At 35.9% G+C, this 26,170-nt stretch overlaps 4 protein-coding genes across 18 annotated transcripts in view; 3 read left to right on the forward strand and 1 right to left on the reverse strand.

Moving 5' to 3' along the window:
- ncam3 (neural cell adhesion molecule 3) overlaps positions 1–10,143 on the forward strand; it is an 11,060-nt gene extending 917 nt beyond the window's left edge. The window contains exons 2-17 of one of the 4 annotated variants that reach the window (XM_043261309.1): positions 380–451; positions 1,055–1,249; positions 1,363–1,545; positions 2,745–2,888; positions 2,982–3,099; positions 3,813–3,967; positions 4,487–4,620; positions 4,849–4,966; positions 5,088–5,255; positions 5,341–5,460; positions 5,944–5,946; positions 6,886–7,013; positions 7,131–7,296; positions 7,379–7,574; positions 8,500–8,625; positions 9,128–10,143. In XM_043261309.1, the coding sequence (XP_043117244.1) occupies positions 380–451; positions 1,055–1,249; positions 1,363–1,545; positions 2,745–2,888; positions 2,982–3,099; positions 3,813–3,967; positions 4,487–4,620; positions 4,849–4,966; positions 5,088–5,255; positions 5,341–5,460; positions 5,944–5,946; positions 6,886–7,013; positions 7,131–7,296; positions 7,379–7,574; positions 8,500–8,625; positions 9,128–9,167 (2,066 nt within the window). In that variant the 3' untranslated portion in view covers positions 9,168–10,143. The remainder of the gene's footprint in view (positions 1–379; positions 452–1,054; positions 1,250–1,362; positions 1,546–2,744; positions 2,889–2,981; positions 3,100–3,812; positions 3,968–4,486; positions 4,621–4,848; positions 4,967–5,087; positions 5,256–5,340; positions 5,461–5,943; positions 5,947–6,885; positions 7,014–7,130; positions 7,297–7,378; positions 7,575–8,499; positions 8,626–9,127) is intronic. The other 3 variants (XM_043261311.1, XM_043261312.1, XM_043261310.1) reach the window with 3 other exon arrangements.
- cd22 (cd22 molecule) lies at positions 9,966–14,098 on the reverse strand. 2 transcript variants are annotated; one of them, XM_043261313.1, is made up of 8 exons: positions 13,978–14,098; positions 13,257–13,628; positions 12,372–12,638; positions 11,672–11,941; positions 11,232–11,322; positions 10,838–10,877; positions 10,357–10,481; positions 9,966–10,242 (listed from the first exon to the last, which is right to left on the reverse strand). In XM_043261313.1, the coding sequence occupies exons 1-8, from the start codon at positions 14,012–14,014 to the stop codon at positions 10,179–10,181; spliced, it is 1,266 nt and encodes a 421-aa protein (XP_043117248.1). In that variant the 5' UTR covers positions 14,015–14,098; the 3' UTR covers positions 9,966–10,178. The 2 variants fall into 2 exon arrangements, 1 of the variants encoding a protein (XP_043117248.1); XR_006252818.1 differs by lacking the exon at positions 11,232–11,322.
- Positions 14,099–15,404: 1,306 nt separating this feature from the next.
- On the forward strand, positions 15,405–20,235 carry rbm42 (RNA binding motif protein 42). Of its 3 annotated transcripts, none has more exons than XM_043262022.1 (11): positions 15,405–15,554; positions 15,947–16,014; positions 16,149–16,272; positions 16,680–16,746; positions 16,836–16,904; positions 17,249–17,415; positions 17,533–17,691; positions 17,848–17,985; positions 18,449–18,566; positions 18,663–18,857; positions 19,687–20,235. In XM_043262022.1, exons 2-11 carry the CDS (start codon positions 15,959–15,961, stop codon positions 19,797–19,799), a joined length of 1,206 nt encoding a protein of 401 aa, XP_043117957.1. In that variant the 5' UTR covers positions 15,405–15,554; positions 15,947–15,958; the 3' UTR covers positions 19,800–20,235. The 3 variants fall into 3 exon arrangements, with proteins under 3 accessions (XP_043117957.1, XP_043117959.1, XP_043117958.1); XM_043262024.1 differs by having other exon boundaries at positions 16,680–16,740; XM_043262023.1 differs by having other exon boundaries at positions 15,414–15,550.
- Positions 20,236–20,486: 251 nt separating this feature from the next.
- arhgap33 (Rho GTPase activating protein 33) overlaps positions 20,487–26,170 on the forward strand; it is a 47,616-nt gene continuing 41,932 nt past the window's right edge. For 2 of the 9 annotated variants that reach the window (XM_043262012.1, XM_043262013.1), the window contains exon 1: positions 20,487–20,705. In XM_043262012.1, coding sequence (XP_043117947.1) covers positions 20,687–20,705 — 19 coding nt within the window. In that variant the 5' untranslated portion in view covers positions 20,487–20,686. Of the gene's footprint in view, positions 20,706–21,547; positions 22,036–26,170 lie in introns of those variants that run through there. The other 7 variants (XM_043262018.1, XM_043262021.1, XM_043262015.1 and 4 more) reach the window with 6 other exon arrangements.

Genomic DNA, 26,170 nt, shown 5'->3' on the forward strand with positions numbered 1-26,170 from the left:
TGCAAAGGAAGCTGGTCATTTCCAATGTCCATTTACTCTTTTCCTCGTCTGTAAGCCAATATTAGTAGCAGAGCTATTTGTGGTAGTGATGAAATAAAATAATCCTTCAGCGTAAAAGAAGTAAAACACTTGTTTAAATTCTTAAAAATAAAAGGTTCTTCATTAAAATACAGTTCCATAAAGAACCTTAACATCTAAGGGGTCACTTTATTTTGATAATCCTCCTAGCTATAACTTACTAAATGTAAACTACATGTCTACTAATTAAAACTATTAAAATAAATTGACCCAAAAGGTTATTGAGAATATTTTTAAAGCTTTATTTTTAAGAGTATAGAGTGTAAAGCTCAATACGGTTATGTGCTTTCTTTCACTTTAGATGCTAAGGTAGACATCATCAATAGTGATCCAGATGTGCTGGTGGGACGCGACACTCTGCTCTTGTGCAAAGGTAGTGTGTTTAGTGCTAACAACTGTCTGTACGACGAACTTAAACGTGCCTTAATCTTGCATTAACTACAAAATACCAGACTAAGTGGAAATAAGTTATGCTACTTTGTGTGCAAATCAGAGCTCAATGGGATTTTTTTTGTTGTTTTCATTTTGAATGATCAATTATTTGAAACCTAACAAATGTTTTGTGAAGTAGATTGTGCCTTCAGATTAATGTCCCTTGATTTGATGTTTTTTGTCCAACAACTTTTGGAGGCCATTGAATATCATACAATGAACAATGAACATTTTTTAATAGCGTAGATATAATATTATTATCATAAAATAACCAAGAAGGTGTTGTTTTTGGATATCTGAAATATTACAATATTATGCATTAATGGAATATAAAGTATTACAATGAATATAAAAAAAATATTAAAGTATAAATGCTACAATATTATTTGTATATTGTCATCATTAAAGGCAGAGGATATTGCTGCCTACCGCATTTGTTATTTTTTTGTTGTAGCATTGATTTTTGGAAAAGATATTTTAAAACGTATGTATTGTGAAAAGTGACATACTAATAAAGTATTTTATTTTATGTTGCATGGTTTAGCCGATACAGAGGGAACAATTAGTTGGTTGAAAGGGGATGATGAAATTGATGAAGAATTTGTCCAGAAAATTGATGAGTCCTCGAGTAAACTGAACTTGAAGAATGTTGCATTAGAAGATGCTGGAATCTATACCTGCGTGTTTGAAAATGAACACGGCACGCAGAAGAAAGTGGACTACCAGATCTACGTCTACCGTAGGTTCCCTTCTTCTGGTTCTCATTCCAGAAGACTCATAACATTCCTGAGCACGTTTACAAAATACGTGAATGATGAATTCTCACGTGAATTTTTTTTCTCCAAAAACCAGAAACACCGGACTTTGGCAACACACCGGTGTACCATGAATTTCTGGTGAACCAGACAGTGACCATTCCCTGCGTGGTGACTGGGAAGCCTGCGGTGGAAGTCCACTGGTATCGGAACGATCGCATCGTGAATGATGACGGTAGGGGGGATGGTCATGCTGCAGGTTCTTCTGCTCTTTTATGTGGTATGGGGGTCTCCTCACCTTCCTAGCTATCAGTGATGCCTGTAGATGGCAGAATGGCAGGATGGCGATGGTGGACGATCCGGGCGATGGGGTGGGAGGGGCCTGTGCATTCGTTTTCGGACCGATTTGCAAAACAAATCGAGAGATGTTTCTCACGAGAAGCTGTGAGAAACATCTGTGACCAGTTTGGTTTAGTGTTTTTTCTTCCTGTCTGCCAAAAGCAACAGCTCAAAACATCAAGCCCTGCCCCATTTCAAGTAAACGCCACCATTGACAACCTTAATAGGACAGTTCACCCCAAAATTAAAATTCTATTATTATTTACTCACATATCTCCTTTTGTGTTCCATAGGGTTTGGAACTATATAAAGGGGGACTAAACAATATCCTAGGCTCTTTGGAAAAATGTACCCGTGGGGACATTTCTACGATATTATGTTAGTCTTTACATGTCTTGGCGCTAAATTCCAATCAAAATAGATGAACTTGAATCTGGTAGTGTTTTAATACATTTAGCACTTACATTATTAACTAATTAACTAACGCTATTAGTTATATCATATTGAAAGAAATGAGCGTGAAAGGCACATTCGCTAAAAGGTTTCATTTCGTTCTTTCGTGCAAATTTCCTTTTAAAAGTGAAATTCCAAGTGTTTCTAAAAGCAGTTTTATCCAAAATGGATGAATGTGAATTTGGCAATGTTTTATTACGTTGGATGTTGAACGTATTGCAGCAGTTCAGGAAATAAAACGTCTGGTTCATGGTGCTTAAAGGCTATCTACAATGAACTATTAAGAAGAGCAAATGTTAGCTTTTTGCTGAAGCAACCATGGCTTTTTAACTTGTGTATTTTTGAGATCTTTTATAGCATGTTAAGTTGTATTTTTTGGGACTTGTAACCGAGCACTCCACTTTCAGTGCTGTACCGGGTGAGCTACTGAGCAAGTTTACAATGTCAGACATATGGAGATGCAAACGTACAGTGCAACTAGATTAGAATCGTAGTTTCTGCGAGAAGTAACATGGCATGTTTTTCCAGTGAGCCTGTGTTGCTAAATAATGATACAATTTTTAGTTTTGGGGTGAACTGGCCTTTTAAGAGTGTGCATGTGGGCTTTTAAAGGCTTTGTGTCATGAAATGTGTCAGTAATACTATTTCATCTTTAACATCTTTAACTTCCATCATCTCATCGTACAGGACGGGGTCATCTCAGAATCCTTCCAGATAAGTCTCTGCAGATTCTGGGAATTCAGCAGGAAGACAGTGGAATCTACACTTGTGAAGGCAGGATTAGGGGTCGCCCCATAAAAAGGGAGCTCCAGATCTCTGTTATTGTTAATGGTGAGGACAAAGAGGAATCAATCATGTTTGTTCTTGATGTGTTCAGGCTGAATATATCCTCTTAATATCTGATTTACACATGATATTCTCCAGAGCCACCGACCGTCCTGATTCATCAGGAAAGAAGAAGTGTTTTTGCTGGACCCAACACCACCGTGTCTATAGTCTGTCTGGTCAAAGGAGTACCACGTCCAAACATTTCATGGATAGTGTATGTATATCAATAGAAGATGCTATAATATGCCTACCTATAATCCTTAGTCTCACTCTTTTTATACTTGGTAATCTGCTTTTAATGTGATACATGCTAATAATTCATCCTGATTATTGCTATGGCTCCATTTCAAAACCTAGTGAGCTACATGCATAGGCAGCATAACAGGTTTTACCGACAAGCTGCTGCCTTTTTAGAAACTTTCTTTAGGCTGATTTCTAAGGCGAGGCAAGTTTATGCATATAGCATATTTCACACACAATGGCGGTTCAAAGTGTTTTACATAAAAGCAGTGCATAAGGAATAAAAATAGCCTTAAAAAAATAAGAAACGAAAATGGGAAGCCTTAATTTAAAATTTATTAATTAAAACTAATTGTAAATTGATTATAAATACTAAAAAAAAATATTCAATCAACTACTAAACTGACTGTTTTACCCAAGCATTTTTTGGATTGTGGTGTTATTTTAGAAGCATTCTAATGCTAAATTTGATTGAAATCGGTTGTAGACAGCGAGGCAGCTCACTAATGTTTGTAACAGAGACCAGCATGTGTTTACCCATAATCTTAAGTCTTAGAGTCTAGTCTTTTGTATATTTGGAGTTTCCTTTTGTCTCTTAGTTGTTAGTTTTCCTCTTGTGAGTATATTTGTGTTATCTTATTGAACAATAGTCGCAAACAGACTGTGTTTCTCTGTCTTTCCCCTCAGCCCTTCCCCCTCTGAAGACTCCCGTCACAGATACAACTCTGATAAGAGTGAGCTCACCATCTCTGCAGTGACCAGGAGTGATTTTGGAGAGTATGTCTGCACGGCTTCCAATAAGATTGGGGAAAACACAGCCACGTTCAATCTGGATGTCTCTGGTAAGAAAAGACTCTGCTAGATGACTTAATGTAGTGTGTTTGCACACACATAGGCATCAAATGAGGGCTGCAGGTATGAATAGTATGGGTTTAGTCAATATACAGTACCAGAGTTTAACGCGATTATCAAAACTGATGTTTACTATCCTAATAAAAGTCTTTATGGCCATTAAGTTTTAGCAGTTTTTCTTTTTGAAGTCAGGTTTACTATAGTCACAAACACAGATATGGGGAATCTGGTGCTATGCCAGCATCAAATTGACACTCTCAAATGGGCCAAACAGCCAAGATCCAAACAAATTCTGATTTATTATTATTATTTTTATTTTATTTTTTTATAACTATTGAAGACAGAAGGTAGTTTTTTTTTTTATTGGAATGGACATAAAAAATTGGATTTCTTTGTGTCTGAAATGTTCTGACATAATTGGCATTTGGTTCTTGCATTCACATAATTGTATTAATTTAAGTTGATTAATTTAAATGAATTACATTTGTGTCTTATTCATAATTATTCAGAGCGTCCATCAGTAGCTTTGTACCCACCGGAGCTGGCGGTTATTCCAGGAGAAACTGGATCTGTGATCTGCAATGCCACTGGACATCCAACACCAACAATACAGTGGTTCAGGAAGACTGCCAACGAAAAAATGGTGAGAGACATCTAATGTTTTGCTTGTTCATTTTAAAACGTTTTTGACATATATTTAAGACAATAAAATCTTGCATGGGTTGAGTGAAATATTATAATTGATGGTGGTGGCGACTAGGAGGGATTCTATATCTACAGGAAGTTTGATCCACGTACTCTTCTCTTCTGACTTAATTACTTTTTCCTGTCTCTTATTGTCTTTCCTGTTTGCACGCACATGTGTGGGCAGATGAATGTGGAGGGTTCTGAGATGACTCTTGAAAATGTAATGCCCTCTGATGGCGGCTTGTACTCCTGCATAGCCAGTAGCGCAGCAGGAACAACCTCTAGGGACTTCAAGCTGATAAGTAAGGAAGGCTCCTGTAGTGGCTTCACTAGTAGTTAGCTAACTGTGGTTTGTTGATGTCTTTGATTTCTGCATAAAGTATCAATATTGTGTCTCATTAAAAATTCTTTGTCTCTCAAAAGCCTGGCCTGGGACACCCACTAAGTTCAGTGTGACACCAGGGCCCTCATCTTCCATCCTCATCCAGAGTTCCTCAGTGCAGGAAGGAGGGTCCTCCATTACCAAGTACATCCTTCAGTGGAAGAAACCATCTGAAGACAAATGGAGTGAAAGCATTGTCCAGCCCAAAAGTAAATAAATCACTCAAAAAAATGTAGTTTGCTTTTGAATGTTTTTTTCAAATATAAATGTGTGATGAAACGTTTACATTTGTAGATCCCCTGGTGATCACGGGCCTTGAGCCGTACACAGAGTACGTCGTTCGTTTTGCGGCCAAAAACTCTCACTTCCAGGGGAACTTCTCCACAGAACACGAGATCTTCACACAGTCCCAACGTGAGTATCAGAAGAGTTCTCTTCTGTCTATTCACTTCATCTGCTTCATATCCATGTTGATAGCTATTGTTAATATTGTTATGACTTCTCATGCCATTGGCAGGCCACGTGGAATCTGCACCCAATTTAGCACGCATAGCTCACATAAATTGCATTATTTGTACTTTCTAAAAAAGAAAAATTAATCTGTCAGACCATTAGGACTATACAATATCTGTATCTGTCTGCAGATTCAGTTTTGGCCTGGACCAAATATTATCTTTCAATAATGAAATACATTTTTATTTCTGTTTATACCATGTCATGCTGTCATTCTTGTCATGCATCAATGCCTGTTTGCTCATCACATATGTTCATGATTTGCTTCCGCTGCCCATTCTTCCTCTAATTTCCACCTGCTTGATGATGACCATTCTACATGCATTGCAACCTGCTCCTGGTCCCGGGGCCCGTCCATTGCCTTATTCTGACCCTCCTTTGTAGATGGTAAATCAAAATTGCATACATCTCCAGTTGATAGGCTAAAACACAAGCCTAATTGTTTACTGTGATGTAGATGTGTGAAAATGAGTTTACCTGCATGTTTTCAATGCTGGAGTAAGCGAGAACAGAGAAAATCAACGCATTAGGTTTCCTTCAGCATGAAATCAATGTTGGTCTGCCGCTCTCACACATCTATACTGCAGTGAATAATTTTGGAGTTTATCCACTGGATTGTCAATTATTTAAGTATGATGCTGAAAATATAACTTTAATATAATACAGAGGCCAACAGTGAAATATCAAATATAGCATTGTTAGATTAACCAGGAATGGGTGATTTTTATTTGGCCAATGACTAGCTTTGTCAAAAATCACGCTCACACTTTTCTTAAACTTAACAAACAAAAGGGTTAGTATATTTGTTTCATTTCCATTATTTAAAATCACTGATGCAGTAATTCATTATTCTTCTTTTCACGGTTTTCATGTAAATAATTAGTATAGAAATCATGCATTTTTAACTGTCTTTTAGGTTTTTTTTTGCATCACACACATTGAATTATTTTAGAACTTAGCTTGTTTAAGAGCCAATTAAATGTTAATATTTAGACTACCATTTAAAATGTTAAAGTTTTTTTTTGAAAATCTGAAAATTCAGCTTTGGCATCATAAGTGAAATTTTTTTTATAAAAAAAGTGTATATGAAATATATATATTATATATATATATATATATATATATATATATATATATATATATATATATATATATATATATATATATATATATATATATATATATATATATATATGTACATATTAATTAATATAAATGAATAATAATAATAAATGTTTAATACCGATATCACCCAGCCCTATGATCAACCTGTTACACTATTTTGTTGTTTTATTTTATCTGATGTTTCCTGTTTCCTTCGTGTAGGGGAACCCGACAGCCCTATTTTGTCTCTGAGCGAGAAAAAGCTGGACAAGAGCTCAGTCACTATCCCCATTAAACAGCAGAAAGATGGAGGCTCTCCCGTCCTGCACTACGTTGTAAAATACAAAGGGGTCAGTCTGATGTCCATCTGTAAACTTTAACTCTGCTGTTATGCATTTTTCATGTTGTTTAAATATATGGAGTACAAGCAGTATTTTTAAATGTATAATGTCACTCGTTTGGAATAGAACAAGGAGAACGAGGAATGGACTGAAAAAGAAATTCCTGGAAACTCCAGCAAAATCCAGCTGAACAATCTCCAGTATGATGCTAACTATCAAATGGAAGTTTACGCAGTAAGCCTAAATGGTTCCTCCAGCCCTGCCAAAATTAACTTCACCGTCCCACAGCCTGGTAAGATTGATTAGAGCAAGCATAACAACATCGTGCATTATGTAATAATTCACCCTTTTGAATTGATTTCTTTTTCTCGCAGTCAGTCAGCCGGCGTTAGGAAAAGGAGGTGTGGTGGGAATTGTAATGTTCATCTTCTTGCTGCTGATGGTGTCAGTAGATGCTTTCTGTTGCTACACCAACCACTGCGGCCTGCTTAATTTCCTCGCTCGCAAACTATTCGGACACAAAGTGTCAGACTCTAAAGGGATGGATGAAGAGGCCAATAATTCCACTGGGTAAGACAACTTCATCCTCAAGTGCAGACGCTGTATAGACAGACAAAAGGACTGTTCTCCTCTGTCCTAGATTCCCTACAAAATGCCATTGTTTGCACATAATGTTATTTTATGCTGATTGCCTATAGTTCTTTAAAAGAATAGTTTCAAAAGTTTTTAAATGTAAGAAAGTGGATGCAAAGCATTCCAAAATAGACAAAAATCTTGCGCAAGTCTTCTGAATTCATGTGATAGCTTTGCGTGAGGAAAAGTTCTCACATTTTTGGGTGAACTATTCCTTTATGTAAAGTACATACAAATAAAAATCTGTATAATTAATACATTTTATTTTATTCCTCACTGTTATGAGATAATAAATAATTAAAAAAATAATTGAAACTATAAAACTTTACATTGAAGATTGGATAAAGTTCAAAATAAAATTTGAGACGAACTTAACAATAAAGAATAGATGTTTTACGAATTAGTTTTTCTAAAACCGTGTTTAATTTGCATGTTTATTTTTTGAAACCATATTTAATGTTAATTTTTACACTAAATTAGAAATTAACATTTTACTAGCATACCAACCAATTAATTAATTCTATGAATGAATAAATTAGATTAAGAAATATTTTAGATGAACGCATTTTAAACTAACAAACCAATATTGTTAAATGCTATAAAATAATAGCTTAAATATTTTTATAATACATATAAACAGAATGATTAATGATTAATAAATTGATCGTTAAGGTATTATTTTTTTAACAATAAACCTTATGAATTTTAATATTATGCTAAGGTGGTGCCTAAGATGTTTAAACCTGATATTCTTTTATCTAAAAGACAAATTTTAAAGCTTTGCATTGAGACAGATTTGCTGTTTCCTGTGTGTGTGATTGCAACCCCCTAAGCTTCAGTCCTCATGTGTCCACTGATACAGAGATGTGAAGCTGAGCGGGCTAACACTACCACGAGGCAGCATCCCAAAGCTTCAGTCACCCAATGGGGCAGTGAATGGCGTTCATTCAGAGGTCACGTGTGACAAAGCGCCTCTTACCAAATTCGAGTAGGTGCCAACCTCAAAAAGGATGAATGCAGCTGGGCATCAAAGCTGTCATTCACAAAAAAATGGCATGTGGGTTTTATGTTACATAACCAGTTTTAAAGGAATAGTTCACCCTATATATATATATATATATATATATATATATATATATATATATATATATATATATATATATATATATATATATATATATATATATGTGTGTGTGTGTGTGTATGTGTATATATGTATGTATATATATATATATATATATATATATATGTATATATGTACAGAATTTTTCTATTTGGTGAACTATTGCTTTAAATTAAAATTTAAATTCCTACTGCCATTTTTTTAAGTCATGTTTCACTATTTTTTTTTTTATCATTCTCTCCATTATCCATTGCCCTAGAAAACAAACAATCCAGCTTCCTCATTAACACAGAAAGCAGCTTCTGTATTTTCTCCTATCACATTCCTTGTAGAAAAAATATATATATTTTCTCTCTTTTTTTTGTAGGAAGAAACCAGAATCTACCGACCAGGCAGCAGAAGCCTAGAGGAAGATATTATACAAGACACAATTTGAATTCAAGAAACTTCACACAAATCTCAGGACAGCTGATTGTGAAGTTAAGGGTGTAGCGTGTCATTTATTAAAAAACACTGTATGTAAGCTATTTGTATCCCAAATGTTTAAACTCTACAGCTCTGTGGTGCTATGAAACGTGGTTCAACCAATAGCGTGGGGTTTGGGGCGGACCATTTGTCTGTCCGACCAAAGACGGCTGGGGAAGTGTTGAGAAACCTATTTGCAAGATATAAAACATCGTAAATGACATGCTTCGTATTTAAGTGATGCAATCTGGAACAAACTCACAAACATCATAAAGGATGACCGTTATTTGCAGAAAAAGTCCAGCGTGATTTAGATTATTTATATATACTTTATGGAAATGTAGGAGTATTAGGAATATTATGAGTGTTATCCAGCACTGTAGATACTGTACATGACAAATGCTTGAGCGGAATGTATGTTCAGTAGAGAGCAGCTATACATTAAAGTGTAATATTACTGTCATAATGGGAGCATAATATCATAGCATAATACCATCACTAGTTTTAATTTATTGCGTGTTTAACATATGCTTGTAGCTTTTGAAAAGAATGCGGTTGAAAGCAGTTGAAAGAATGTTAAATGGACTTGCATTTCAGTTTAATGTGAACGACAATGCCTTTTAGATATAGATATTACTTTTCGGTTGTTTTAACATCATATACTGTTACATTAATGCACCTCGTATGAATGTTTTGATCAAGTGATGTTAAATGTGGATGTAAATACTGATGCATGCGGAAAAGATGTACATAGAGATTTATTAATAGTTTTTGATCTTCACTGTACATTGTATAAATTATTTGTTTAATGCTTTTATACTCATTGTATTGTGTGACCCTATAGTAATTTTGTACTCAGTGTAAATGTATTCACAGTATAGACATTTGATTCTTTTGAATAAAAAGAGGCAAAAATAATGCTAAAGCTCATTATTCACAGTGCTAAGATTCATTCAGTCTTTGTAACTAAGAAGGCTGTATATCACAGTGTTGTCCTCTTGACTGTTGCAACGCGGTCTACGAAACAAAAGAGATGTATATTAGAACATTGTATACAATTGTGTTCAATACAATTCCTCAGCTTTTTTTCCCTCAGATAATAATCATTATGACTTTCTTCTCTACCATTACCTGTCCGAGGTCGATGGAGGAAGCCTTAAGTCTGAATATGTCACATGTGTAGTGAAGTTTTCCTCAGACTCTGGGGATTTTTTCAGGTTCTCATAGATCTCCTCTGTGACGGTGACTGTAGGCGTCTGATCAGAGATGAAAAATCATTCATTTAGTGTGCGATTATAAATACAGCAGCTTCTTGTTTTTTTTTTCGAACCATGTTTAATGTTAATTTCTACACTAAATTAGAAATGAACATTTTACTAGCATAACAACCAAGATAAATGAATAAATTAGATGTAAAAAATTAATTAATGCTTTTTTATAATACATATAGATAGAATGATTAATAAATGATTAACTGAAATATTTCTTAACAACCTTATGAATTTTGATATTATGTCGAAGATGGTTTAATTGCTCTTAATATAGTGTGCAATTATAAGTACAGAGGCGTCTTGTTAATTTAAAAATAGAGGAACATGTTTACATTTAATACCTGTTCTGTGGGCTGCTTCTTTGAAGTAAACTGTTTCCTCCTGTAAAGATGTAAGCAGATGTAAGATGTAAGTTCATCCTTCAGTTCAATAAGAGTCTAACCTGATTAGATTTGTTAAAAGTAATCATGCTGTATTATTATGTGTTCACAATGCTTAGAATGGGCTAGTACACTTTAGTCACAATAATTATGTGATAAGGGGCCATTGATAATGAAATCAGGACAACGCAATACTGAATGCAGCAGGGCCTGTATGATGATGGGGAAGTCATCGAGGGCTTGTGTAATGCACAGCGTCATCTTCACATTGGGCAAGCTCATGCAATCAGTTGACATTAAACACGTATGAACTCTATGTGCTCTCCGAATTTCATAAATATCAGCATCCACTCACTTTATAACGAGACCAAACATGACTAACAGTACAGCCATTAGAAACAAGAACGCAGCTGTTGCAGTCAGCAAGAAATTTCGAGGACCACGCACTACAGAAACAAACAAGAGTTGAATACATTTGTATAAACTTTGTTTAGCACATTGCATAATTCACTACTATGTCTCGTGCATGCTTTATGCACGCGTATGATATTTTCGAAAACGTGCAGTAGCCTATAATGATGTTATTTCCATGTTACTTTTAACATTACTGATGTTATGAAACATAATATTATTACTCAACGTTAAACTTAAAATAGAAAAATGGCATTGATAGGATATTTTTCATACACTGCCAGGGGCTTTAAAAGCTGCTGCACAATATTTAGTGCATAAGCATTAAGGTAGTATTCAATTTTTATTCAATTTCTTTCTTCATGATTGCCTATTCCCTATTACCTTCGACTTTCAGTGACACGGCTGTAGAGTTTTGAGAACCCATGTCGTTTTTAGCAATGCAGAAATATTGTCCATTATCATTCTGACTGGCAGATTTGATGGAGAATTCACGATCGGAGCCTACATAAGAGACGTTTGCTTCTTTGATCGTAAACCAGCTGTAGTTTGTCGCTGCAGGATTGCCGTTGCTCACACAGGTCAGAGTCAGCGAGTCCCCTTCTCGTATCTTTCCAGATGGCAAAACAGCTATGTCGACGTTCTTTGGACTATCTGTGGGTAGAAGCAACAGGACCTGTGTTAGCAAGAGCGTTTTGAAATGCAATCGTGCAGATGTTGCATCAAAAACAGTCACTGGGGTCTAGCGAAATCTTCTGAAATCATCCAACTTCTTCATTTTGAGGTTTTATAGAAGCCTGTTTGAATTTGAGGTCATCTTTAATAGAAGGCACAGACATTATACTTTAAAATAAGTGCTTTATATTTAACTATGTTTAGAAAATTAGCAGTAGCCAGTCTTAAGTGTCACACGATCCTTCAGAAATCATTCTAATATGCTGATTCGCTTTTAAAAACAGATTAAAAACTATTGTGCTGATTCGTATTTTTACACAAACTGTGTGTTTACGATGCGTTAAAAAGCACTTCACCGGGTTCTTGAACAAAGCCATGGTGTAACTTTAAATGACAGACTGTAACGTACATCTTACGTCAAGCAGTATTTCATCTGCAGAAGTTGTGCTGCTGTTCTTCAGACCGCAGGAGTAGTTGCCGAAATCACTGTGAGTGACAGAGGTGATTTGGAGCACCCTGGCAGTGGCTTCTGGAATCAGACGCTGGTTTTTAAACCAGGCAAACGGCTTTTGTTCCGGGGTGCAGTTTTCTGCGCTGCATGTTAACGTCACAGAGTCTCCTTCATGGATGTCTTCATTCACCTTTTGCGTTTGCACTGTTACTCTAAAATGTAGAACTGTAAAAGGTAATGCAGATTAGTTAAATGTGACCAGAAACCTGTTTAAAAACTAAAAAGACTAGGTTTACACCAACATCGGCATCCCAGCGTCCCATCTTTTCCCGGCACTGATGGTTCCATAAGGAACCTTTAGCGGCCTTAGAACCTTTTCCTTGCTAAAAAGTTACTTTACTGTGGAGAAAATGTTATTTAAACGTTTTTAACACTAAGGGGAAAAAAGCTTCACTTAAATATTCCTTTAAGGAAGAAAATAATAGTTCTTGTCCAAGAAAGAAAGAGAGAGAGAGTATACTGGAGCTACATGATTTTATGCATGTACGTATACATATTAAGACAAATGAAAGCGAAAACCTATATGTATAAATATTTTTTATGCTATGCGGTGGGTATGATTAGGGTTGTGGGGTAGATGCGTATCATATGTATGTGAAAACTGCATTTCATATGCACGACAGCAAATTTTGTATCACACCCAAAATCTGTGTATTACACACCAAACACGTCAAAATCCATTTTTGCATATATATATACCACAAGGTTTTTTTTATTATTTGGCGTGCTATTTATACACATTTTCTTATATTTCTCATTAAACAAGCATAGCCTTTCATTTACCTGCTACAGTGAGTTTAATGCCACCCGGTCCAGTGTATTTTCCATTATAGTATTGTGTCTCATAGCGAAAGAAATACATTCCAGTGTCATTTAGAGAGACGTTGTGTAACTGCAGCGAGCAGTTTTTGTCTCTGTTTGCGTAAGTTGTTCTGTTTTTGTAAAGCTGGTGAATCTTTGCCGCTTCTGAGTTATAGACAAATATCCCCACCTGAGATCCGTCTTGTTTCTGATGAGCTTCTGGTCTGAACCAGCATATTGTGTTAAGCGTGTGATAATCCTTATAATCAAACATGCAGCTGAAATCCACAGATGATCTTTCGAATGCACACATGCTTCTAGGGTGGTACGAAACTGACCACGAAGCCACAGCAGCTAAACATACAAAAAAAATGTTTGTTACGATTAAGTAAGTCACTATTACTCCTTGTTCTTCACCCTCAAGCACTTTTTTGGAGTCTAGACATAAAATAGTCTTAAAATGAAGATTACAGAAGTCTGTCTTAGTGACCAGATCTGACCAAGATATGTGTGTATATATATATATATATATATATATATATATATATATATATATATATATATATATATATATATATATACTAATAATAATAATCACTATATTAGTATTATCACCATATCATCAATATATTATCAGTGACTCAAAAAGGCTGAGAAACACTGCTGACTATAATAAAAAAAAAACTCAAATACAAAAACTTACCTGATAAAAGCAGCTGTGATAATATGCTGTAAAACATTCTTTGTCCCTTTAGAAATTTTGTCTAAGAAAACACTTTTTAATATGCATCAGTACGATTCAGTCTTCCTCCACAACAGGCCTTATACACATAAGCTTGCGTCAGTGAACGGATATCCTTGTTCCATGGTGGAAAACTTCCCTAAATCTGTGCTTACGGCCCAATTTCTTTATTTTGTGCTTAGATATTACCTAAAATATGTTTGTTTGTGTGTATGCTTAATACGATTGAAAACATGCAGGCAGCGTCTATGTCCATAATACTCTGCTAATTGTTTTTTTTTAACACTTAAAGTGCATCTTAAACAGGAACCTAAAAAGGAAATGTCAGCCGATGCCAGATGATGAAAGAATTTATTAAGTATAGTAGATGATGTGAAATTATTCTCATCCTATTAGTGGCATTGAGAGATGGTTCCCTCTACATTCTACATCAAGACTGTTTTGCCAACCATATTGCATCTTCTTTTTCTCCTTGAAAAGAGGAAAGCAGCTCCATGTAAAAATAACATAGAATTGTTATTGTGCATCTGGAAAAATATGACTGTATTAATTAGTGATTAGTGGTTCAGGGTGTAGCGTAAAGGTTCTTGTGAACTTGTATGACAGCACATCTCGACTTGTCTGTATCCTCAGTTTTTGTAGAGTTCAAGCTCAAAGTGATAGTAGCATTGCTAGTCTAAAGCGCCCCCTGCTGTCAAAGCAAAACAAGCGATCCTAAATTCCCTAATTATTAGAATATTATGATATTATCGGGATATTATCAATGAATATTTAATTGTAATAAAATAATTTTTCCAAAGAGGAGGACAAATCTTTAAAGTAGGCCTTAAGTTTACTTTTGCTATTAACAAAAACCAAAAACAAAATCTAATTTAATAAAAACCTATACACACACACACACACACACACACACACACACACACACACACACACACACACACACACACACACACACACACACACACAGATATATCTATGGTTAATATCATGAATACTTTTAGATGCCCTTAGTAATATAAAAATACTTTATTGTATGTACATATATATTTGTCATCATTATTTATTTTATTTATGATTATATTATATTTTATGCATGTTTTGTTGTATATATTCTGGAGTTTATTATGACTGTTATGTTGAGCCTACCTTGCGAGATTTTTTTTCTCTATATCAATTAATTACAGTTTGTTGTATTTATATGTTGTATAATAATGCATAAATAAATAAAATGTCACAACTATGCTTTGTCTAAATAATACTAATAATTCTACTGTAAGACAGTGACTAATGCAAATCGATCAATAGTGATTTGGAGGAGTTTGGCGTTTTTTGTAGCTTTTTTTAGGAGACCTAACATGATGTCACTTTCCTGCGCCTTCACTGAAGAAGGACCAAAAGACTCGCGTGACGTATTTCGTCCGCGCCTAGAGGAGCGGTAACGTTGAGGAAAACAAATGATCCAGTTACGTTCATCTATATTTTTATTGTATTCCTGCAGACTTGTTTGAATTTCTTCATCAGGACAGATTTCACGGCAAGTATGTATTTTGTTAAAGCTAACTTACCGTAGCGGGGCTGTAGATAAAGTTTAACTCAGTCTGGAGCTTTAAAACAGAATCATGTGGCACCTGAACATTATTTCTTGATCGTATACTAATATTTAATCTTTTCAAACAGAGTTTATTTCTGTGAACTAGGCAGTGTTTTTTATTTTATTTATGCTTTTTAATTTCAGTTCCTATTTATTTTTAATATATGTTTAACCATCATAGGATTCGGCAGCATTTTGGGCTATAAAATCCGTAGATGTAACAGTCTTGTGTTCCCCAAAATGCACAGGACAAGCAGCTTGCCCCGATATGATTTGAGGCACAGCCATTGATTTATTTATTGAGGTTTATTTCTTGACTCATTTGTCTATTTATTGCAGATAACGCTCAGTATGGCGTTAAAATCAGGAGAGGAGCGCCTGAAGGAGATGGAGGCAGAGATGGCGCTGTGAGTTCTTCACATTTGATTACTCTAATGTTGAGTTTCAGCTGTTTATTTGCAGCATATTCCTTTTGTCAGAGCAGTGTTGAGGTATTGTTGGAGTGTGGACGTTTCTGACTGTATGCGTGCCTCTCCTGTAGGTTTGAGCAGGAGGTGTTAGGAGGACCTGTGGCACCTACAGTGGTTGAAGCCCTGCCAGTTGCTCTGGCAATGCCAGCCATACCCATTGTCAGGCCCATCATTGGTACAAACACCTACAGAGAGGTATTCATTATTTCTAAAACAACTTCCTTGTATGTGCAAGCATACTTGGCAATAAAGCTCTTTCTTATTCTGATTCAAACTCCAAAAATATCCCAAAAATGTTATGTTGTATATATTTATACATCCAAAAATCAGAGACTATTAGTGAAAATTTGTAATTGATCAGTTATTATAATTTTCTCGTTTATTTTTTGATTGCAGACTTTCACATATAAAAAATTGCAAATACTGGGAAAATTCTGAAATTTAATTTAAATAAATTAAATAAATAAAAAAATATAATAAATATATATATATATATATATATATATATATATATATATATATATATACATTTTCTTACATTTTCTTAAAGCAGTTATCAATTCCTTATTTTGCAATTTAGTTATTGTTTTTATTTTTTGTAGGTCCAGCAGAGTTTGGAGGCAAGAGCTGCCACTTTAGTCGGTCCTCCACCTACATTTGTTGGTCCTGGTACATCTATATAAATCCACATATTGTCATTACACACTTTCAAGTTATGTGTAGAAATGAGCTAACAGTCATCTGTTATTCATCTGTAGCTATGCCGGCAGTAGCGCCTCCTCCAATGATGCGTCCAGCATTTGTCCCACATGTCTTACAGAGACCAGGTAATGAGATCCAGTCTTATGTTTTCTTTAAAACTTCATTTATGTATTAATGGTTATACGTTCAGTTGAAAAAACAATTTTTGACATCACAAATTTGCCAACATTGATAATTATAATAATAAATCTGTATATTACAATTTTGAATGATCATGTGACTCTTTAGATTGGAATAATGACTGATGGAAATTCAATTTTGCATCACTTTAATAATTATATATATATACACACACATTAGTTATTGTTAGTGTAAATATGATTTTAGATTTTTAAAATACATTTGATATATTATAAAGCCTTAAATATTATTATGCATGATGTCAATGTGTTTTTTTTCCCCTCCACAGTGGGTCAGAGAATGCCTGTGATGCGTGGTCCACCTCCTCAGGGCATGATAGCACCTCCTCTTCCCAGACCTCCACCTCCTCCACCCATGATGATGGCTCCTCCTATGTCAGGACCCCCTCAGCCCCCCATGGCTCCAGTTGGACCGCCCATGGGACCCATGCCACTAGTGGGTGTTATCTGTGTTGGAATCAGCTGTCTGGGTGTTTTATTAATTTCAAGGTGGCCTTGTACTGTAAAAATAGTCATGTCGATATTTTCAGTGTTTTTTCTTAATTATCGGCAGGTTGGAAGCATGAACCCTATGACTTCGGCACCACCGCGGCCCATGCCTCAAGACCCTCCGAAGATCAGTCCCAGTGTTATACAGGCAGCCCCCACTGTTTACACAGCACCTCCTGCGCCTAAGAGAATTGACCTTAAGAGCCAGAAGCAAGCACGCATGGTAAAGTATCAGCACAGTGCTTATATTATGCCTATATGACCCGTTTTGACAAACATTGATATGCTTCATAACTGATATGTGTGTGTGAGAAATTTTAAGCCGCTTGTGCTTTCTGTTGTAACAATCTAAATTCTTTTCTTCTTGTTATATTTTCAGGAGGAGTTGTCAGCATTGGTGGCGGAGCAGCAGGCCGCAATCATGGCAGCCGGCCTTCTAGACTCAAAGAAGGATGCGGTCACAGATGACAGCGTGATTGGGCCGAGCATGCCGGAGCCTGAGCCTGCACACGTGGAGGTTTAATACGATTCAGAATGACATGCTAACCCTGTTTAGACAAATAGAGAGCCAAGCCCTAAATGCATCTCTTGTCCGTTGTATGCCATGAAGGATGCAAAAATCTAAAAAATAGAAATCAGCTATTGGATGAAAAGAAAAAATGTGTTTTAGTAATTAATACTGTAATATTTTTTTTTAGAAATTTAATATTCTTTGAGATTTTTTTTTTTTTTTTTTAAATGTTTACAATTCACTTTTAATTTTTGTTTGCGCTTCAACTAAAATTCAGACTTATTGCATCAAAATCAATTTTATTTCTTTCATCTCATATTAGTTTGATTTTTATTTGAGCCTTATTAATGGAAACAATTTGTAACCGTTACAACACTGGATAAAGAAAGTTAATTTAAAAATAAAAAGGTTTACTCTGTAGGAATTGTGTGAATATTGTTCTAATTATTTCTTCTTAACATCTGTACAGCCTGCTGAAACTAGCACGGAAGATAAGAAGAAAGGCAAACAGGAAAAGGTGAAGAAATGCATCCGGGTAGCAGCTGGTGTCACGTGGGAGGACACCAGCCTGACAGAGTGGGATTCAGGTTTGTGGACATTTATTAAAATACAGTCTTCTTTATATTTTCTTTATAAAGAAGCTAAGCACGTCAATTATCGCTATGCTGTTCTTGGTTTCTCAGATGATTTCCGGATATTTTGTGGCGATCTGGGGAATGAGGTGAATGATGACATTCTAGCGAGAGCATTTAGCCGTTATCCGTCCTTCCTGAAGGCGAAGGTTGTTCGAGACAAGCGCACTGGGAAAACGAAGGGTTATGGCTTTGTGAGCTTTAAAGATCCCAATGATTATGTACGCGCCATGAGAGAAATGAACGGTGAGTTAATGAAGATAATAATAATGTGCGTTTAGATCAATACAGAAAAATACAGTTTATTATATCACATTATATATATATATATATATATATATATATATATATATATATATATATATATATATATATTATTATTATTATTATTATTATATACTTAACGATTTATTTATTTAGCAAACATACAGTAAATTAACCAAAAGTCTCATTAAATACATGAATAATGTTTTAAATTATTTGTATTCCAAATAAACTCTGTTCTTTTAAATTGTTTTATTAAACTAATAATATATAATATTAAACTACATATATATGCAAATATTAAAACTACTTGTTTTAATAAATTTTTGACTTTTTAATTTTCTTTTTTAATTTTAATTTTCATTGATGATAAGTGTTAATTTCTGCAGAATCATGTGACACTAAAAGAGTAATAACTGCTAAAATTTCAGCTTTGCATCACTAGAATAAAATACATTTGAATTCAAATAGAAAATATTTTCTCAAATAGTTTCGCAATATTACAGTTTTGATGTATATTTGATCAAATAAATGCAGCGTTGCTGTTCAAAAACATTGGAATGTCAGAGTATGTTTTTAACATTTTATTTGACAGAAATATTCAGTGCAAAAATAACTAAGCAAACACTGCAGTAGCTTTATTAAACATTTGTAATAATAATGTTTATTTTGACTTTTTATTGTGAGTGAAAACAACTAAAACCTGACTCAAAATACGTATTGGTCTGAATTGGGAAAACTTACAGTATACAGTATGAAAATGAATAATTTTTTGTTTTTAATCAACCTCTAAACATTCCCTTGTCTTCAGGGAGGTATGTGGGCAGCAGACCCATCAAACTCAGGAAGAGTTCGTGGAAGGATCGTAATCTGGAGGTTGTACGCAAGAAACAGAAGGAGAAAAAGAAGTTGGGACTGAGATAATCCATCTGTACTGAAACTGTGGACTCGATTTGTGCGTGTGTGGGTCACCCAGGACCTGTATAATGGAGTAGGAATCACTCCTGCAATAGTTGCAAATGAACAAGCATCAGCTTCTCATATGGCCCTTATTACTAATAAATCTCCATTTATTTCCATTTGTAGTATCACACACCGAGCTCTCCCTTTCTTAGCATGCAGAAAAATCTTGCAAATTCTTTCACTCGTCGAGAGATTCTTAAACATATAAAGTGTGGTAATGAAACTGGTTTGAGTGTTGATAATGTTGGTTTAGTTTTCTTCCTCATTTTTTTTTTTCAAATCTCTCAAAAGCAACCACCTTTAAAGTTCACCAAGGCAGTTACATTTGTTTCTATAAGTTGTTTTAGTTAATGTGTAAAAAGGCAAATCTTTTCAATAAACTGAGGCGTTCTCTTTAGTTTAAATTCTAACCTGTTTTCTTTAAATCATTTCAATTAAAAAAATTAAATATCTCAACTGAAAACTCTAAACACAACCACCAGGGGGCATCACTTAGTTGCTATTTCATTTTTGAACGGTATATATATATATATATATATATATATATATATATATATATATATATATATATATATATTAAAACCTCTTGCACGTGTTAATAATACACATACATGTAAAGGCATATTTATAAAAAATACCATTTATGAATTATTTGGTAAAAACTCACACTGAAGGAGTTACTGTTGGTAGCCAGCTAAATGGTTTCCTCTTAACCACACGCCCACTTGCATGTATTTCTAAAAGACTCATTTCCTAAAGCTGGGGTGAAAAAAGCAGAAATGGCTCGTGCATCAACCTGTCTGACAAACAACTGAGAACACACACACACAACACAACACCAAGAGAACATGCACCGTAGAGCCACACGTGAGTTTTTAATTCTTTATCAAAATTAGGACAGCTTTTAGTTTAATGCTGTCTGATTGTTTTCGTGTTTAAAAATGGCTGTATTGTCTCGTGCTTTTACATTTATTAAAACGTTTTCCGTTTCATTTTGCGTCTGTTAGCGTTACACATTTTGTGTAGTGTCTTATATTTGTTCGTGTGGTCCGTGCAAACTACATTATTTCCCAGAAGTCCTGTGAGATGCTACGTCATGTCTTGCTGAAATTACCTCAAAATACCTTTGTTTATATTACAGTATTTTAAGACGCATCTTCTATTAAAAAAAAAAAGTATGGGAACTTTATTTACATGTAACCGCTTACTGCTTATGAACAGTGGTACTCCACGGTACTTAAACAATACTAATATATCTATTGTAGTTTTTGATTTATTTACTATACCATATTTATCTACTATGTATTTTATGACACTGCTTAAAAAAGAATACCACGGTGTTATCATTTTACAGTCCGCAATAATCATAAACCCAGTGTTTGTCTTAATATAAATCACACAAAAAAAAATACTGGTTAAACTACATTTTAAAACTTGGGGTTAAATTATTGCCTTCATTATTTGGTTAATTCTACTGGATGACGATTGCGAGCCTCCGCCCAATGATCGGCGGCGCGTTCCAGGCTTCCTTTTGTCCAACGGGCCACCTCAGTGGAGCGTTCCATTCTAAAAAAAGAGGGGGAAACGGCTTGGTTGTGTTTTATAAAGTATTACTTTACGCTGCAAACGGCGCCGCTGTGGCAGACAGCGGGCGTAGACGAGGGGATTAGGTACTGCGTATTTTGCGAGGCGTCGATACAGCTCGTTAAAACCGGCTCAAATGCGGTTGGGTAAAGCGAGGGCGCCCGCAAGTTGTTTTGGTAGCGGCGAAGAGCCCCTCAGTTCTCCCAGCGAGCACGGAGAGGAGATGGGCGGGAGAACACGCGGGGACGATGCTGCTGTTCCTGGGAATCTGCTTGATTTGAGTCGACCGTCTGAGTAAATGGGGTTTTGGCTGTCACGGTAGTGACATTATGCATTTAAACGGGATTTTTGGAGTTGCTTGAGGGCGCGCTGGACCTCTCCTCCTCCTCCTCTTCCTCTTTTTGCTCTTTATCGGTGTTCTCCGCTCAAACGGCTCTCAGTCTTTGGCGTCTGGCATTGCTTCTGCGCGATCCAGATCATTACTACACTATTGCGAAATAAAACCAGGATGTAAGGAAAAGCGTTAATGTGGGAAGGAACTTTGGAAACGCATCCTGATCCAAACACGGAGCCCTGCTGGTCCCTCCCGCCTAAGCTGGAGATAGGGATGGTGGTAAGTTGTATTTCTGTATTAAACCCTTCACAATCAGCCTCAGTGTTTATTGGTTTTCCACAGCCGACCATTTCAACTGCCTCCACTTTCCTCCTACTGATTGAGTTGGTTGTATTGACGGTGTTGTTGCCATTAGTTACAAGATCAGCATCAGCAACACACTGCATCTGACAAACTGCTATTGTCCCTCATCTCATGTTGCTAGAAAGGGGTTCACTGTTTTTTTGGGGGGTTTGAGCCCTTCCCCGCTAACCATTCCCACCCACCCCGCACTATTCCTTTGGGAGTACAGCTCCTTTTCAGGGTATAATTTCATTTATCTCCCATTGTGTTGCGCTCATCATCAATATCCGTTTCAGTTGACAAGCATATGCATCATCTTTTGTTTTGCTTGCATCATTATTTCTCGTCCTGATCTAACAAAGACATGTCTTGAAACTCCTTGTCCCATCGTGAATATTTCAGGTGGCAGGATACACACGTTTTCAGACAGTCTCCCGAAGGTCTTTGAGTCGTCTAGACTGATGTTGTTGATCGAATTACTGTTTGCTCAGTGGTTTGTTTAAAAGCAGTGGACCTGCCGGTTCTTCTAGAGACGAGCTAACTGACAAACATGCTCACTTTGTTTAAGCGTATGGCTTGATTTCTTGGGAAAGCACTGCTCTGCGTTAATGCTTACTCAGTCAACATTGACTAATACCAGTCATCGGTTAAAATGCGGTGACGTGTAGTTAAAGTTCTTTGTACATCACCGCAAAGAGTTGCAACAAGGAAAATATGATTTCGACATGCTAAGAGACGGGACGATTGCATTCATGAAACCCCCATCCAACCAAATCTGTTTGTGGTGTCTTTTAGCTGTAGAGTTTCGACTGTTGCCTGAGTCTATTTGCTTTAAACGGATAGATCATCCAAAAATGAAAATGGTGTCATTGTTTACTCTCTCTTTCATGTTTTTCCAAACCAGTGTGACTTTCTTTCTGTGGAACACCAAAAGAGAAGAATATTTACAGAAAACAATAGAAGTGGATGGTGATCGGAGACTGTCAAGCTCAAAAAAAGCACCCTAAAAGCGATGCATGTAATTTGTGTTTCTATCTAAAATACAGTGGTCTATATACATAATATTGCTTTCTTCGGTGTAAGGAGGGAAATATGCACAGTGTTAACAAGTCAAACGGTCCAAAGCAAGTGACGTAATGCTAAACTTCTGTAAATCTGTCCTGATTTAAAGGAACAAACTCATCTGCATCTTGGATAGCTTGAGGCTGAGCAAAATGTCATTTTTGGAAGAACGATTCCTTGTTTGACTGCTGTGTGTTGCAAAGAAGGAAAGGATGAGCACATTATGACCGTTTGTATTTTTACATGCACAAGTAGCCGTCTTGGTTTTAAGTCCTTAGACGTTAATTCTCCTTTATGTTAATTTGAGATCAGCGCTTTGTTAAGGTTGGGATTAGTGTGGGTTTGGGAAGACTTCAAAACGGCGCACAATGAAAACTCATGGCTAGAGCATGAGAGACGCTGGGTGTGATGAAGCACTAGGCGTTCAAGGTGTTTAATTACCGCCACAGCATCCTGGTTTAGCGGAGATCATCTGTAGGAACTTGGCAGTGAGTCTGTGGACGCTCCTGTCTGGAAGATTTACGATGGATATTTGGGAGTCAGATGGCTGTTCTTTTTCATTCTTGTGACTGCGTTGATTGGATTTTCTTGACACTGGCAATCATTTGGCAGCATGTGCAGTAGAAATCAATACAGTTTGACTCTAATGAGGTCTAAAGTTCCTCCTTGATGATAAATGTCTAGGTAGAGCTTGGCACAGCCCGCATGTGGGTTTTCTTCAAGACCCGGCACAGTTTACCCATTAATAATGAATATAAAGAGCATGGGCTGTATTCAAGAATGCATTTACTTTATGTAATAGACTAAAGCTTAGATATTAAACTAAGGTTACCAGTTCAAGCTTAAAGGGATAGTGCATTTTAAATGGAAAATTACCCCATGATTTGCTCATCTTCAAGCCATCCTAGGTGCATAAGACTTTCTTCTTTCAGACAAATTAATTCAGAGTTATATTGAAAAATGTCCTGGCTCTTCCAAGCTTTAAATAAAATGTATTTGACAAGGTTCAGAGGGGTTAATTAAGGCCTAAAAAAGCGAAGTGTTTGTGTAAGAATAATACGTATATTATAAACCTAGCTTTTGCTGTCACACTCACATTAAGGAGAGAGCATTTCAGCAGACGACGTAGGTGTAGCATAAAAAAACCAATACAAATATAAATATTTAGGTTTTGAATAAACATCAAATGTACAAAAAAATATCCCTATCTCCAATCCAACTTTAAAGGTGATTTTTCTCAATATTTAGAATTTTTTGCACTCTCATATATCATATTGCCAAACATTGTCCCAACCTAACAAACCATACATCAATGGAAAACTTATTTATTATATTGTCAGGTGACGAATAAATCTCAATTTCCAAAAACTGACTGGTTTTGTGGTCCAGGGTAACATAGTATTGTTGTTTTTCCTCCATACATTGGACGTCAGTAGTCACAAAGTCTTATTTGGTTGCCCACATTTATCCGACCACAGTATTAATATATTTAATATCTTCTTTTGTTTTTCGGCAGAACAAAGACATACAGTTTTGAAAGGGATTACAATTTTTAGGCGTACTGTCCCTTTAACTGTTGTTTTAATCTCATTGATCAGCGCTGGTATGTGATGTTTGTCGGTCTGAAAAGGTAGTCTTTGGTCTTTCAGAAAGCAACAGCCCGTTTGGAACCATAAAACAAGGACGGAAATTAAAAGGAGCCTATCAATATGCAAATACAGCCCCGCACGGAAACATGAATAGAGCATCACATGCTCATAACCTCAGAGAACATGCTGTTTGCATCAGAGACAGCTGTGTTACGCAACCTGTGCCTCCATCCTTCACTGCCACTTGGGCTGCTGCAATTACATAAAGATCTCCTGTATGTTAAAGACTAGAGAGAGGGCAGAGAGAAAGGGTAGGCCCGTGTAAAGCCTGCCAATCTTCATTTTCATCATTATCTCATCCGTTTCCTGTTTACCGCTCGAGTCGTGTGTCTCGCAGACGCTTCCCCCGACTGCTCTTTTTCGCCTTGTATGAAAAGGTTGGGCATCCATCTAGTGCTTCTATTTTTTGTGCTCAGCTGCATCCCTTGGAATATATAGGTTAATTTAGGGATTCACTAACAATGAGTTATTGTATTGGTGGTTGATAATGTACACAGGTGTAGATCTGAAAAAGGGGATGGTGTTGCATCGTTTAATCCTCAAAGGAAAAGTGATGTTTGCAGTTCATTCAGACTCTGTTGGAGATTCTTTATGATTCAGATGTTGTCCTAAAGTCCTATTCACCCTCTCACCACAACAGGTTACACAGAACGTTTATGCATGTTTTTTTTCCATGCAACAAAACTGATATATGCTGTTTTGTTATTAAACCTCGTTATTATTTGCATTTAACCTATTTCCATCCACATTGACTTTTTAGTGATGAAATGTTTTGTGTAAAGTGAAATCTGATTGCCATTTCATTCTGCTATCACTTGCCGTAAGTTTTGGTGTTTCTTTTGGTAGGCCATTTCGCTGTGTATGTAGTCTAAATAGATTTAACGCACCCTTGAACATCTAGAACGGTCCCTCTAAGTGCTTAAATCAGATATATTGGTAGACATTTTGATGCACTAAACTTTTCTGCAGAAAACACGTTTATTGGAAGCTTAACTTGTATCTAAGTGAAAAAAGGACAAAAACATCACCATGGCGTACAAAAAGGTTCTAGCTGTTCTTTGAACTTACACAGCAGTTTTGTTAGGGGTGGGCCATATGGGAAAATATATAACTTTTATGTTTTCAGGAATAATTAGGAGTGTGTGTAACAATACGTGTATCATGTGTCATATGGTTCGTGGTAATTTTTCAAATTAAAGTGATCATCCTTATTTCCTTGTTAGTGGGGACTTTGGAGTGAACAGAGCCTATGCGTGCCATTATTTAGTGTTGTGGTGTGCACTTAGCAAAGGTAGTGGTGTAATTTCCTCATTATATTCAGATGGGATGTTTCCTTAACGCAACATTAGTTTTGTAGTTTA

Source organism: Puntigrus tetrazona, chromosome 16, assembly GCF_018831695.1.
Source record: "Puntigrus tetrazona isolate hp1 chromosome 16, ASM1883169v1, whole genome shotgun sequence".
Classification (NCBI taxonomy): Eukaryota; Metazoa; Chordata; class Actinopteri; order Cypriniformes; family Cyprinidae; genus Puntigrus; species Puntigrus tetrazona.

Excerpts from the sequence above, each read along its gene's own strand:
- rbm42 (XM_043262022.1), top strand. The coding sequence starts at position 15,959 with ATGGCGTTAAAATCAGGAGAGGAGCGCCTGAAGGAGATGGAGGCAGAG. Across the intron at positions 17,416-17,532 it reads CCATGGGACCCATGCCACTA|GTTGGAAGCATGAACCCTAT; the intron begins GTGGGTGTTATC and ends AATTATCGGCAG. Across the intron at positions 18,858-19,686 it reads CGCCATGAGAGAAATGAACG|GGAGGTATGTGGGCAGCAGA; the intron begins GTGAGTTAATGA and ends CCTTGTCTTCAG.
- cd22 (XM_043261313.1), bottom strand. The coding sequence starts at position 14,014 with ATGTTTTACAGCATATTATCACAGCTGCTTTTATCAG. Across the intron at positions 12,639-13,256 it reads CATTAAACTCACTGTAGCAG|TTCTACATTTTAGAGTAACA; the intron begins GTAAATGAAAGG and ends TACCTTTTACAG. Across the intron at positions 10,243-10,356 it reads CCTCCATCGACCTCGGACAG|ACCGCGTTGCAACAGTCAAG; the intron begins GTAATGGTAGAG and ends TTTGTTTCGTAG.